The 14,276-nt window shown below is 36.1% G+C and overlaps 1 protein-coding gene across 13 annotated transcripts in view; it reads left to right on the top strand.

Moving 5' to 3' along the window:
* The window catches only part of EHBP1 (EH domain binding protein 1), a 384,386-nt gene that overhangs the window by 48,730 nt on the left and 321,380 nt on the right, over positions 1-14,276 (top strand). For all 13 annotated transcript variants that reach the window (XM_043982716.1, XM_043982715.1, XM_043982718.1 and 10 more), the window contains exon 4: positions 11,468-11,563. In XM_043982716.1, coding sequence (XP_043838651.1) covers positions 11,468-11,563 — 96 coding nt within the window. The remainder of the gene's footprint in view (positions 1-11,467; positions 11,564-14,276) is intronic.

Genomic DNA, 14,276 nt, shown 5'->3' with positions numbered 1-14,276 from the left:
ATAGCATCATATATTAACAGCTATTTTTAGTAAAATATAACTCTCCAATTTTTTTTACTAGACTTTGATTTCATTGGTATGGGGAAATACAGTGAAGAAACCCTCTTCACTTCTCCCACCCCACACCAAACCCCAAAGCATATCAGTATCCATTCTGCAACTTTAAACTTAACATATTTACCTTGGAAACGGAAATATTAGGTGACTTGCTTGGGGTATCAATCAAGTATTTTTTTGAAGATTGAACTTTAATACTCTAAGGACCCCTTCTATCCACTACCCCAGTAATGTCAAACTCAAAGGAAAATGGGGCCACTGAAGTGTGAGGTCAGATAGAAAGAAAACCATATATTAACATTATCTTCAATTGTATTTTTATTTATTTTGTTAAATATTTCCCAATTGCTTGTTAAACATTAGGGAATGACCAACAGAGTGTTTTGATACCTGTACTATAAGCCTTTCACATAACATATAAATTAATTAGGTGAAATACACCAAAATTTTGTTTTCATAGCTAATGTAAATTACTCATTAAGCATTAAGTGCCCTACTATGTGCTAGGCACTTGGAATACAAATATAAAGAATGCAACAATACCTACTCACAAAGAGTTTACATTCTAATGGTGGAAGAAAAGAAATACATATATTAATGTGTTTATGAATACAAGTTAATAATTAGAAATAATTATTATGTAGTTAAGTATGAGGTAGTTTGGCAAGGAAGGCACTAGCAATTGGGGGAAGCAGAAAAGGCTTCATGCAGAAACTTATTGTGCTTGAATGGCATGTTTAAAGATGAGTGAGACTCTAATGAAGTAGAGATAATGAGGGAATGTGTTTCTCACATGTAGGACAGCCAGTGTCAAAGCATGAAAACAGAAGATGGAGTATCACATGTAAGGAATATAGAGAAGAAGGCTAGTCTGGCTGGCCTAGTGGATAGTATACCAAAATATAAATAGGGATTTACATTTTACTCTTGATGCTGTAGACCAGTGGTGTGGAACTCAAATAGAAAGGATTTCTGCTATCCACATGTTGACTTAGAAAGTTGTAAGTTAACGTTATGTGTTATTATATTTTTATTTATTTTGTTAAACATTTCACATTCACATTTTAAGGTAGTTTGCGTTGTGCTACTAAGGAGCTTTTTTTTTTTTTACAGTAATAAACATTTTTATTCATAGTTTTGAGTTCCAATTTTTCCCTCCTCCCCTCTGTCCCCTACCACCTTCCTGAGGCAGCAAGCAATCAGATATGGGTTATACATGTAAAACATTATCATATGAGTCATTTTGTACAAGAAAACTTGAATAAGAGAAAAAAATGAAACAGTGAAAAATAGCATGCTTCAGTCTGTTCCATCAGTATCATTTCTTTCTTTGGAGGGGGATAGTATGTTTCATCAATAGTTCTTTGGGATTGCCTTGGATCATTGTATTGTTGATAATAGTCAAGTCATTCACAGTTCTTCATCAAACATATTGCTGTCCCTGTGCACAATGTTCTCTTGGTTCTGCCTACTTCACTATGTATCAGTATGGTCTTTCCAGGCCTTTCTGAAGTGATCCTGCTTGTCATTTCTTATAGCATGACAATATTCTATCACCATCATATACCACAGCTTGTTTAGCCATTCCCCAATTGATGGGCAGTCCTTTGATTTCCAGTTCTTAGCCACCACAAAAAGAGCTGCTATAAATATTTTTGTACAAATAAGCCTTTTTCTCTTTTTGGGGATGTGTTTGGAATATAAACCTAGCAGTGGGTATTGCTGGATCAAAGGGTTTGCACAGTTCTATAGCCCACTGGGCGTAATTCCAAATTGCTCTCCAAAATGATTGGATCTTTTCACAGCTCCACCAACAGTGGGTTAGTGTCCCAGCTTTCCCACATCCCCTCCAACATCAAATATTTTCTGTTTTTGTTATATTTGTCACACTGAAAAAAGATTAAAATAAAAAAAATTAGAAAAATATTTGCCACTCTGCTAGGTGTGAGGTGATACCTCGAAGTTGTATTAGTTTGCATTTCTCTGATCAATAGTGATATCTAGAGCATTTTTTCATATGATTATAGATAGCTTTGATTCTTTGTCTGAAAACTGCCTGTGTTCATATCTTTTGACAATTTATAAATTGGGGAATGACTTTTTTTTAGTGAGGCAATTGGGGTTAAGTGACTTGCCCAGGGTCACACAGCTAGTAAGTGTTAAGTGTCTGAGGCCAGATTTGAACTCAGGTACTCCTGACTCCAGGGCCGGTGCTCTATCCACTGTGCCACCTAGCTGCCCTATGACTTGTTTTTTGTTTGTTTTTTTTTAATAAATTTGACTCTGTTCTCTATAAAATTGAGAAATGAGGCCTTTAACAGAGATACTTGTTATGAAAATTCTTTCCCAGTTTTCTTATAATCTTGGTTATATTAGTTTTGTTTGTGTAAAAAACTTTAATTTTATATAATCAAAATGATCTTTTTTACATTTTGTTTTTCTCTCTTTGGTCCTAAATTCTTCCTCTGTCCATAAATCTGACAGATAAATGATTCTTAATTTGCTTATGGTATCACACTTTATGTGTAAATCATGTACCCATTTTGAACTTATTTTAGTATATGGTATGAGATGTTGGTCCATACCTAGTTTCTGCCATATTGAGTTTTTCCAGCAGTTTTTGTCAAATAATGAGTTTTTGTTTTAAAAGCTTGAATCTTACTGTACTGTAATTTGTACTTATTCTATTCCACTGATCCATCTCTCTATTTCTTAGACATTGCCAGATTGTTTTGATAATTACCACTTTATAATACAGTTTGAGATCTGGTATTGCTAGACCACCTTGTTTTGTTTTGTTTTTTTCATTCATTCCCATAATATCCTTGAGCTCTTTATTTTTATTTATTTTATTTTTTTGTGGGACAATGAGGGTTAAGTGACTTGCCCAGGGTCACACAGCTAGTAACTGTTAAGTGTCTGAGGTTGGATTTGAACTCAAGTCCTCCTGAATCCAGGGCCGATACTTTATCCATTGCGCCACCTAGCTGCCTTCTAGCTCTTCTTTTTCCAGATGAACTTTGTTATTATTTTCTCTAGGTCTATAAAATTTTTTTGATAGTTTGATTGGTATAGCCCTAAATAAATAAATTAACTTAGGTAGGGCTGTAATTTTTATCATATTAGCTTGGCCTACCCATGAGCAATTGATATTTTTCAATTTTTTAGATCTGACTTTATTTGTATGAAAACTGTTTTATGGTTATATAGTTTCTGGGTTTGTCTTGGCAGTTATACTCCCAAGTATTTTATATTGTCCACAGTTATTTTAAATGGAATTTCTCTTTCTGTCTGTTTTTGCTGGACTTTGTTGACAACAAATAGAAATGCTGATGATTTATGCAAGTTTATTTTGTATACTGTAACTTTGCTAAAGTTGTTAATAATTTCAAGTAGCTTTTTAGTTGATTCTCTAGGATTTTCTAAGTTTAGCATTATGTCAGCTGCAAAGAGTGATAGTTTTTAAATGTTTGGTAGAATTCACTTTGTGAATCCATCTGATCCTGGGGATTTTTTCTTAAGAAGTTCATTGATGGCTTGTTCAATTTCTTTTTCTAAAATTGGGTTAAATATTTTATTTCTTCTTCTGTTAACCTGGGTAATTTATATCTTTTTAGATATTCATCCATTTTATTTAGATTGTCAAATTTATTGGTATGTAATTGGGCAAACTGGTTCCTAATAATTGTCTTAATTTCCTCTTTATTGGTGGTAAGTTCACCCCTTTCATTTTTGTTTGTTTTTGTTTTTGTTTTTTGGTGAGGCAGTTGGGGTTAAGTGACTTGCCCAGGGTCACACAGCTAGTAAGTATTAAGTGTCTGAGGCTGGATTTGAACTCAGGTCCTCCTGAATCCAGGGCCGGTGCTCTATCCACTGTGCCACCTAGCTGCCCCCACCCCTTTCATTTTTGATAATAGTAATTTGGTTTTCTTCTTTCCTTTTTTTAAAATCAAATTAACGAATGTTTTATCTATTTTATACTTTAAAAAAAATAAAACCAGCCTCTATTTTATTTATTACTAAAGTGGTTTTCTTTCAATTTTATTAATCTCTCCTTTGATTTTCAGTATTAATAATTTGGTGTTTAGCTGGGGATTTTAAATTTGTTTATTTTCTAGTTTTTTTAGTTGTATGCCCAATTAATTACTCTGCTTTTTTCTATTTTATTGATATAAGCAGTTAGGGATAGAAATTTTCTCCTAAGTACTACTTTGGGTGCATCCCATAAATTTTGATGTGTTGTCTTCATCATTGTCATTTTCCTTAATAAAATCGATTATTTCTATGATTTGTTCTTTGACCCACTTATTGTTTTAGGATCAAATTATTTAATCTTCAGTGATTTTTAATCTCTTTCAATCATTTACTGAATGTAATTTTTATAGCATCATGATCTGAAAAGGATGTGTTTACTATTTCTGCTTTTTTGCATCTGGTTGTAAGGTTTTTATGCCCTAGTATATGGTCAATTTTTGAGTAGGTCCCATGTACTACTGAGAAGGTATATTCCTTTCTATTTCCATTCAGCTTTCTCCAGAGATCTATCATATCTAATTTTTCAAGAATTGTATTCATTTTTCTTAACTTCTTTCTTATTTATTTTTGGTTAGATTTATCCAATTCTGAAAGGGGAAGGTTAAGGTCCCCCTCCATGATAATTTCATTATCTATTTCCTCTTGTAACTCATTCAACTTCCTCTTCAAAAATTTAGATGCTATACCATTTGGTGCATATATATTAAGTATTGATATGACTTCATTTTCTATGATGCCTTTCAGCAAGATAAAGTTTCCTTCTTTATCACTTTTAACTATTTTTGCTTTTGCTTTGTCTGAAATCATGATTGCTTCAACTGAAACATAATAGATTCTGTTTCAGCCCCTTATGTTTCACCTGTGTGTGTATTTCTGCTTCCCATCTGTTTCTTGTAAACAACACATTGTAGGATTTTGGTTTTTAATCCATTCTATCTGCTTCCTTTTAATGAGTTAGTTCATCCCATTCACATTTATAGTTATGATGACTGTTGATTTCTCACCATGCTATTTTTCACCTATTTATCATCCCCACTCTTATCTCCCACCATGTCCCTCCTCACAAGTGTTTTACTTATAATCATCAACTTCCCCAATATACCCTCCCTTATAACAGTCCCTCCTCCCCCTTCTATTGCCCTTGTTCCTTTTTAACTTCCTTATAGGGTAAGATGGATTTCTATATCCAACCGAGTATGTATGTTATTTCCTCTTTGAGCCAACTTTGATGAGAGTAAGGTTTAATCTTTGCCCATACTGCCTCTCCTCCTCTTCCCCTCCATTATTATAGTTCTTTCATATCTCTTTTTTTGTGTGGGACAATTTATCCCACTCAATTTCCCCCCTCCTTCTTCCATGCAATTTCTTTCTTACCCCTTTATTTTGTTTTTTTTGGAGTATAATCCCATCAATGTTACCTTATAACAACACCCAGATGTGGGGGACCCTGCTGATAAGTTGCTATGGTAACTGAGTCGCTCTGCTAGCAGGCCCTGGAAGGGCAATTTTATTGCAGATCTGCTGAGGGTTGGAGCCCCTTGCTGCTGGTTTGCCCTGGAAAGTCTCTATGCTGGTAGGCCCCAGGGGCAGGTGGGAACTTGCTGTTGACTAGCCTTGGGCAGGGCTTAACCACTGTTCAGGAGTGGGTTCAGGGCTTCCCTGGTGATCTGTGCTAGCTGTGGGGTGTCTGATGAGGGTCAACTATGCTACCCAGACTGCTCATTTGCCTCGGGTTGGTTTGCAGAAGGGCAGAACTTCACTGGTTATTTGCCCCAGGCTCAGAGCCCTGCTTCAGGCCCCCTTTTGTGAGCCCAGAAACTGTTGCTGCTGCTGCTGCTCCTGGACCTCCCTTCCCTCCCACCCAGGTAAGATAGACCTTTCCTGTCAGGCTGGTAGGCTGCTTCCCTGCTCCTGGGATGATTCAGAGGCAATTTTATATTGGTTTGGAGGGAAAATTTGGGAGAGCTCCAGAGGGTTCTTTCCTCATTGCCATCTTGGCAGTGGAAGTCTTCAGTACTATTTCAAAAAAGCTCCTACCTCAGTGCTATATACTTAAAGGGTTCAGAACTAGAGAACCTTAGAGATCATCTACTTCATATGAAACCTGGAGAGAAAAAGTAAGTTGTTTATAATAAACACTCAGGGAGAGCCAGGATTCAAACAGAGATCTTCAGGTTTCAAATATATTGTTTTTTCTAGTATAATACTGGATATTGTTGCTGATAATAGTAGCTCAGTCTCTCGATTGTTTCTCTGGGAATTTGAGGTCGCATTCTCAGTTTTTATTATAAGGAAAAGATTTTCATATGAAGCCTGTTACCTCCTGAGACAGCCACTTTTGAATAGCTCTGTTTGCTTTACATGATGCCTAAATCTATCTCTCTGAAATTTATAAGCATTATTATATTTGACTTTTGGAGCCAAGAATACACACCTAATTCCTATTCCATATGAGAGATTTGAAGACATGACCTCCCTAAGTCTTATCTATGATGACCATCTGGCATAATTCTCTTAATCTGTCTTTATATCTTCTGATCTCAAGGCCTTTCACCAACCTTGTTGCCCTTTTCTTGATGGCTCCAGCTTATCAATGTCTTTCCTAAAATGTAGTGCACGTTAACTATACACAATTCCTCATAAATCATCTGACTAGGACATAGCATAATAGTGTTTCAGTTATACATGTGAAATAATGCAAAACATTTCCACATTAGCCATATTTTAAAAAATAAAGTGAGAAAATTATACTTCAATTTGTACTCAGAGTTAATGAGTTCTCTCTCAGGAGGTGGATAGCAATTTTCATTATGAGTCCTTTGGAATTGTCTTGGATCATTGTATTGAACAGAGTAGGCAAGTCTTTAATAATTGATCATCATAATGACATTGTTGGTACTGTGTTCCTGGTTCTTCTCACTTCATTTTGTATCAGTTCATATAGGTCTTACCATGGTTTTTCTGAAACCACCTACCTCATATTTTCTTATAATGCAATAGTTCTCCATTACAATAAAATGCTACATCTGGGGTATATGGAGTTTTCTCCATACTAGAATCTCTGTTGTGAGGGCTTGCCAGGCCCTTTTCAGGCTTGCTCTTCCACCTTTGGTGTCCACCTGGCACTTAACTCTCACCTGTGGCTCCAAGAAGCTGTAGTATGAACAGTGGCCACACCCCAATAAAACCGTTTTGACAGACAGACTAAACCAGGTTGGTGGTAACTGAAAGGCCTCAAACCTGTTGGTGAGTTAGGGGATGTCTATCCCAATCACGTGAAGACTTCCCCCAGTGGAATGGGCAGATGAGAACAGTTTGTACCAATGGCCATGAAAGCAGCTGAAGTAGGTGCTGTGCAGCATTTATAGCTTAGTCAGATGGCAAAGCCATCCATTTCATCCCAGGTCATCATCAGTCACCTTGACTTTTGTCTTGCCACTGGACTTGGATGACTGGAAGGAGAAAGTGAGGGTGATGCCTTTGTGCAATTCTGCCTCACTTAAATCCAATTCTCATTCATGACTCAAGACTTTGATGTCATTGGTCCTCTTTGAAAATTAAGAATAGACAACAACAACAATGCCACAGCTTGTTCAGTCATTCCCCAATTGATAAGTGATTTGTAATTCTTTGTTACCACAAAAAGAACTGGTATAAATATTTTTTATAGATATAGGTCCTTTTACTTTTTTCTTTGATCTCTTTAGAATACAGATCTAGTAGTGGTATTGCTGGATCAAAGAGTATGCACAGTTTTACAGCTCTTTGGGCATAGTTCCAGATTGTTCTCCAGAATGGTGGACCAATTTATTATTACACCAACAGTTCATTAATGTACATATTTTCCCTCATCCCCTACAGCAAATGTTATTTCTGATAGATGTGAGATGGTATCTTGGAGTTGTTTTAGTTTACCTTTCCCTAATCAATAATGATTTAGAGCTTTTTTTCCCCCACATTACTATGGATAGCTTTTATTTCTTCTGAAAACTGTTCATATGTTTTGATTATTTATCAATTGAGGAATTACTCTTATTTTCATAAATTTGATTCCATTCTTTATATATTTGAGAAGAGAGACCTTAATCAGAGAAACTTGGTATAACATTTTTGGATATTACTTCATTGTTTATGGTACCTTCTAGCAAAATGTAGTTTCCCTGATTATCTCTTTTAATTAGGTCTGTTTTTGCTTTTGCTTTGTCTGAGAACATGATTGCTATTCCTTCCTTTTTTAAAATTCAGTTGAAGGATAATAGCTTCTACTCCAGCCTTTTATTTTAACTCTGTGTGTGTCTTTATGTTTCAAGTGTATCTCTTATGCACAATAGATTGTTGGATTCTGGTTTCTAATCCATTCTGCTATCTGCTTCCTTTTCATGGGTTAGCTTATCCCATTAACATTCACAGTTATGATTACTGTGTTTTCCCCTCAATGCTATTTTCTTCTATTTATCCTTCTCTCTTTTTATCTTCTCTTAATCCACCCCCCCCATTTCTTTTTAATCATCTTCCCTTTCCCTGACCCCATCATATATTTTATTCCCTTCCCCTCCTATTTCTCTGTTGGGTAAGAGATTTCTATACCCAACTGAGTTTGTGTGTGTTTATGTGTGTGTGTGTGTTTGTGTGTGTGTGTGTGTTTGTGTGTGTGTGTGTGTGTATACATGTACACATACATATACATATGTGTGTATATATATATATATATCGATATATACATACATATATCTCTCCTAGATTTGTTTTCGAGTTTAGTTGTTTTTCCAATGAGATATTTCACATTTTCTTCTATTTTTTCCATTCTTTTGAGTTTATTTTATTGTTTCTTGATGTCTCATGGAGTCATTAGCTTCCACTTGGCCAATTCTAATTTTTAAGGAATTATTTCCTTCAGTGAGTGTTTATATTTCTTTTTTCATTTGGCCAATTCTGCTTTTTGAGGAGTTATTTTCATCAGTGAGTTTTTGTGCCTCTTTTTCCATTTGTCCAATTCTTTCTCTCTCTTTTTTGTGGGGGAATGAGGGTTAAGTGACTTGTCCAAGGTCACACAGCTAGTAAGTGTCAAGTGTCTGAGGCTGGATTTGAACTTAGGTCCTCCTGAATCCAGGGCCAGTGCTTTATCCACTGCATTACCTAGCTGCCCCCCCAATTCTCTTTTTAAAGATTTTTTTTCCAGTATTTTTGTGGCTCTTTTTACCAAGTTGTTAATTGTCTTTTAATTTTTTTTACTCTCATTTCTTAATTTCTTTTACTCTCATTTACTCTCATTTTTTACTCTCATTTTTTTACTCCCATTTCATTACTTCTCATTTACTCTCATCATCTACCTAATTTTTCCTCTCTCTTTATTTGATTTTGAAAATAATTTTTTAATCTCTTCCAGGAATTTTTGTTGAGCTTCTGTCCAATTACCTTTTTTTCTTTGAGACTTTGCTTATATCCATTTTAACTTCATTGTCTTCTCAATTTATGTATTATTTTCTCTATCACAAAAGTACCTTTTTATGTTAGGGTTTTTTGTTGTTGTTGTTGTTTGCAAATTTTTCCACCCTATTTTTTTATCTTGAGCTTTATGTTAAAGTTAGACTCTTATAAAGGCCAAATTAAGTATGGGAAGAGTTAATTGGGCAGCTTGGCTTAATATTGGGGTAAGAAAAGAAATAGCCTCTTTCAAAAACAAAACAGGTTTATTAATGGGAACAAGTTCAAAACAGAAGTGAGGTTAATAGAGCTAGGAACAATGTATAAATCTCTGGGGTAAAAAGGCCCCAGGCACCCGAACCTGCCTCCAACCCAGCCAGCTCCAAAGAGCTAGCTTTGCCTCAAAAAATGCAAACTCACCACCACCCAAAATCTGTAGCTTTAAGGAGAATTAGCTGTGTAGTCTCTTCTGTTTTGATCCGAAGGTCAAACACCAACAGCTCCTCTAACTGTCCCCCTTCCTTCCCCGTTTCTCTCAGAACACTCTCTTCAGAAAAACTCCCCTCTCCCTCTTCTTCTAACTGCCTCTAACTGTCTCTTCCACAGGAGGGGGCAGTTCTTAGTCATGCTGAGTCTCCAATTGGCTCAGCACACCCACATGGGCTATCCCCATTATAATATAGCCAGGCCCATGTGGGTGTGGGGGAGGAGGATTAGTTACTTAGTTTCAATAAATGTTCCCTGTGGTTAGAGTTCCTCCTGTTTGTTATCTCCCAAAGTAAACACCCATCTTTTCTTAGGCTTTTCAAGCTTAAATTTTTTTCAGTCTGACCATAATGAAGCAAAGATAGGGTTATGAAAACCCCAAATCACAATTAATTCCTTACACTCTGTTCCCCATGTGTGGAGGGGGAGAACCACTGTCCCAAACTTTATGCTTTTTTCCCCACTGCTCTTTTCAAAACTAGTTCTGGGTGTTTGGAAGTTTTCAGTGTTTCTAAGGTGATGTGACCTGGGGAGCAGTCTGATCAGTATTTTCCTGGTCTGAGCTCTGGTAATTACCAAGGAAGGGTCCCTGATCTCTTGGGGTTGCAAGCAACATTGCTTTTCAGGACTTTTACTCCCTTAGGATGAGAACGGAATACTGTTCCTCAGGGCCCCAGATCTCTGGGGTTACAAACAATACTGTTGCTTAAGATCCTTAATCTCTTGTGACCAAAAGGAGTAAATACTGCTCCTCAGGTCCCCTGCTCCCTCTTGACTGAAAATGCTCTTCTCTTCCATTGAACTGTGACCCAGAAGTGGTTACAGGTAATGGTCTTACCAGATAGCTTGCAGTCCTGTTTCTAGACTGTTGTCCCAGGGTTCTTGTGAGGATCAAATGAGAGAATAATTATAAAATATTTAGCACAGTTCATGGCACATAGTAAGTGCTATAGAAGTGTGAGTTGTTTTTAATATTAACTTCTCGGGCAGCTAGGTGGCAAAGTGGATAAAGTACTGGCCCTGGATTCAGGAGGACCTGAGTCCAAATCTGACCTCAGACACTTGACACTAGCTGTGTGGCTCTGGGCAAGTCACTTAACCCTCATTGGCCTGCCAAAAAAACCAAAATATTAACTTCTCCAGAAATTTATAATTGTATATGAATAAATGCAATTAGAGGATTTGTTTTTATTTGTATAAATATTGAACTACAAATAATGTAGTAGTTTACTAACTTGTGGACTGAATTGCCATTCATTTTACTTACATGATTTCAATTGATGGTGGACTATAAATTTTTAAGAATAACTAAGTGGAATAATACATATTTAATTATTTTGATGATAAACATAATAAAAACTACACGAGAATGACATTTCTGCCATGCTTTCTCATGAAACTATTACACACACACACACACACACACACACACACACAAGTTCATTATTATTTTTTTTTTCTGTAGGCTCATAGTTGGCAACCTGGAATAAAAAATCCTTACCGTGGTGTGGTCGTGTGGCCTGTTCCTGAAAATATTGAAATCACTGTGACTCTTTTTAAGGTAAGCTTCATTTGTATGTTTTGTTTTTCCTAATAGAATGTGTGGAGTTTAAGAAGGTTTGAGAGACATAATTTCTGGGCAATTTAATCATTTTTGTTAATAATGCCAGCATGTTTATTAATAAAAGGATGGTCATTTGGCCATCTTTCTTAGAACAAAGTCTCTGCATTGCAGTGTACTCACAGTTTCCAAGCCTTTGGAAGAGCAGATATTTCTGAGGGTGGCAATCAATTCTAATTGTTTAAGAGTTAATGAGAAAATGAATATTACAGTGAGAGGCTAGGCTATATTACAATGAGGTTTGGGGGGGGGGGTATGTGATTTGTATCACCTAAATATTGGTCAAAGAGACTTATCAATTTCCATATTACCTGTCTGACAAAAGGGAGAATCCATACTTTCCCAAACCTGTCTGAGCAGGAATGTACTCATTAGCCTAAACGTAAATTTCTTTTTTTCTCTCTCTCTCTTTTTTTTTTTTTTTGCTAAATTTCTTTTACTGGCTGATTAGATCTTGGTCTGGGCAAATCTTTAAGAGATTTCCTACACTGGTTGATTTCTGGATGAGGAAGTAGAAGAGGGGAAAAATCTTTGGTTCTAATACAATATTATTAATAGGTACTAATAACTAGGCTAGGTATAATTTCTTTCAAATGTAAGTTCCTTGAGGGCTGTTACTATAACTTTTGGCATTATATGATCAGCTTCTTAGGTTAGTTTTTGGCATGTAGTAGTCGATGCTTATTAAATATTTGCTGTTTGATTGATTTGATACATTGCAAAATGTATTATTGCATAATTATGGTTCTCAGTATTATAACAGTCTGTTCTTCCCATTGAAGGCCAGCCATTATAATGAATATAACTGCTTAGAGACACTGGCAGGTTTTTAAGGGAGGAATATGATACATTGCTTTTAGGCTTACCTTTTATGCTGACACCCACCCATATATGTGTAGATATATAGCTGTCAACACAAATATTTTATACATATATGTGTACATGTGCTGGTATACATGCATGTTTTTATGCTCATACGCATACATATATAACAACATATGTGTATATATGTATGAATTCATAAGTTCTGGTGTCCTTGTTAAGTACAGCCTCATTCTTCTGACTGATAACCTGGTGTAAGACATGCATTGCAAATTTAATATTTTCTTTATTTTAATACATACCATGTGTTGCTACTTTATATAACATATTTATACAATTAAAGTAATTGCATTTTGTTCTTCTAATTAAAGTTTAGAGGCAGTATGGAATAGTGAATTGAGAACTAGACTTCAATTTAGAAAGACCTGTGTTCCATTCTTGACTCTGATTTATACTGATCATAGATAAATCATTTAGCCCTTCAGAGTGCTGGACAGTTCTCTAAAATTGTTACATATATGCTAGTTTCTGGTCTGCATTTAGTAAAGGAAGTTTTTATACCAGGAGTTCTTTAAAAATGATGAGATCACAGGTCCAGTTCCCCCCCCCCCCCCCCCCCCCCCCCCGCACCACCATTGTTGATTTCAAACAAACAAACAAACAAACACTTACTTGTGCAATGAAAAAAGGAAAAGAACTGTTTTTTGTGCTTTAGGAAAAGAAGGGTGAGCCAAAGGGAAGTATATTTTTTCCAAGTTGTGTTAGATCAGTCCTGCAAATGGAAGCAGTAGAATATTTAAAATATTGGAAATTTTTGGGGGGAGGAGGAGGGTGGGGCAATGAGGGTAAAGTGACTTGCCCAGGGTCACACAGCTAGTAAATGTCAAGTGTCTGAGGCCAGATTTGAACTCAGGTCCTCCTGAATCCAGGGCTGGTGACTTATCCTCTGTACCACCTAGATGCCCCTTTTAAAATTTTAAAAAAATTTTTAATCAAAAATTTTTTTTTGGAAAATATATTTTTTTAAATTTAACAGTCCATGTCATGGAACATTAGTCCTTTGTTTTACTTTCATGGAAATAGACTAAGAAAAAAATGGATGATGGTTTCTTGCTATTTTATTTATTTTTGTACCATAGCATCTTGACATGTATTGTAGAAAAGGATCTATTTCCAGTGTGCCTTCTGGAATGCCTGTTCCATAAGCAACAAACTTCCTTTCATCTTAAATTTGTTCCTCTCCTATTCCTTCTTTCTACTAGCTTTTACTGAAACCTGGCTTTCCCTTGCTGAAACAGCTTCCCTTTCTAATGCTGATAGCACCTTCACACATTTTTCTTAGTTCACTGGTGGAGGCAGAGGAATTGGTATACTTCTTGTTTCACATTGCCACTTCCACTTTCTCCCCCTTTCTCCTTCACTCAGTAACTTCTCTTCCTCTGAGTTTCATGCTATTTATATCCACCACTCAATCAAAATCCCAGTAGTTGTTATCTATAGACTTTCTGGCCACTTCCCTTCCTTCCTTAATGAATTAAGTACCTGACTTGAAGTTTTCCTTTCTACCCAACTCTTGCCCTCATACAAAGGACTTTCAACATACATATTCTCCCTCAAGTACCCTAGCCTCTCCGTTCCTTAACTTACTCATCTCCCATGAGCTACTCCTCTAGCCACCTTAGCCGTACACAAAAATGGTCATATCTTTTATCTTACCATTACTACAAATGTACCACCTCCATGTTCAAGAATTCTGAAATCCCCTTATCTGACCATAATCTAATGGCTTTTTACCTTTCTCTCTGACTTCCTTTATATAACGTTACTCTTC

This window comes from Dromiciops gliroides, chromosome 2, assembly GCF_019393635.1.
Source record: "Dromiciops gliroides isolate mDroGli1 chromosome 2, mDroGli1.pri, whole genome shotgun sequence".
NCBI lineage: Eukaryota > Metazoa > Chordata > Mammalia > Microbiotheria > Microbiotheriidae > Dromiciops > Dromiciops gliroides.
This window is presented reverse-complemented; position numbering and strand designations above follow the sequence as displayed.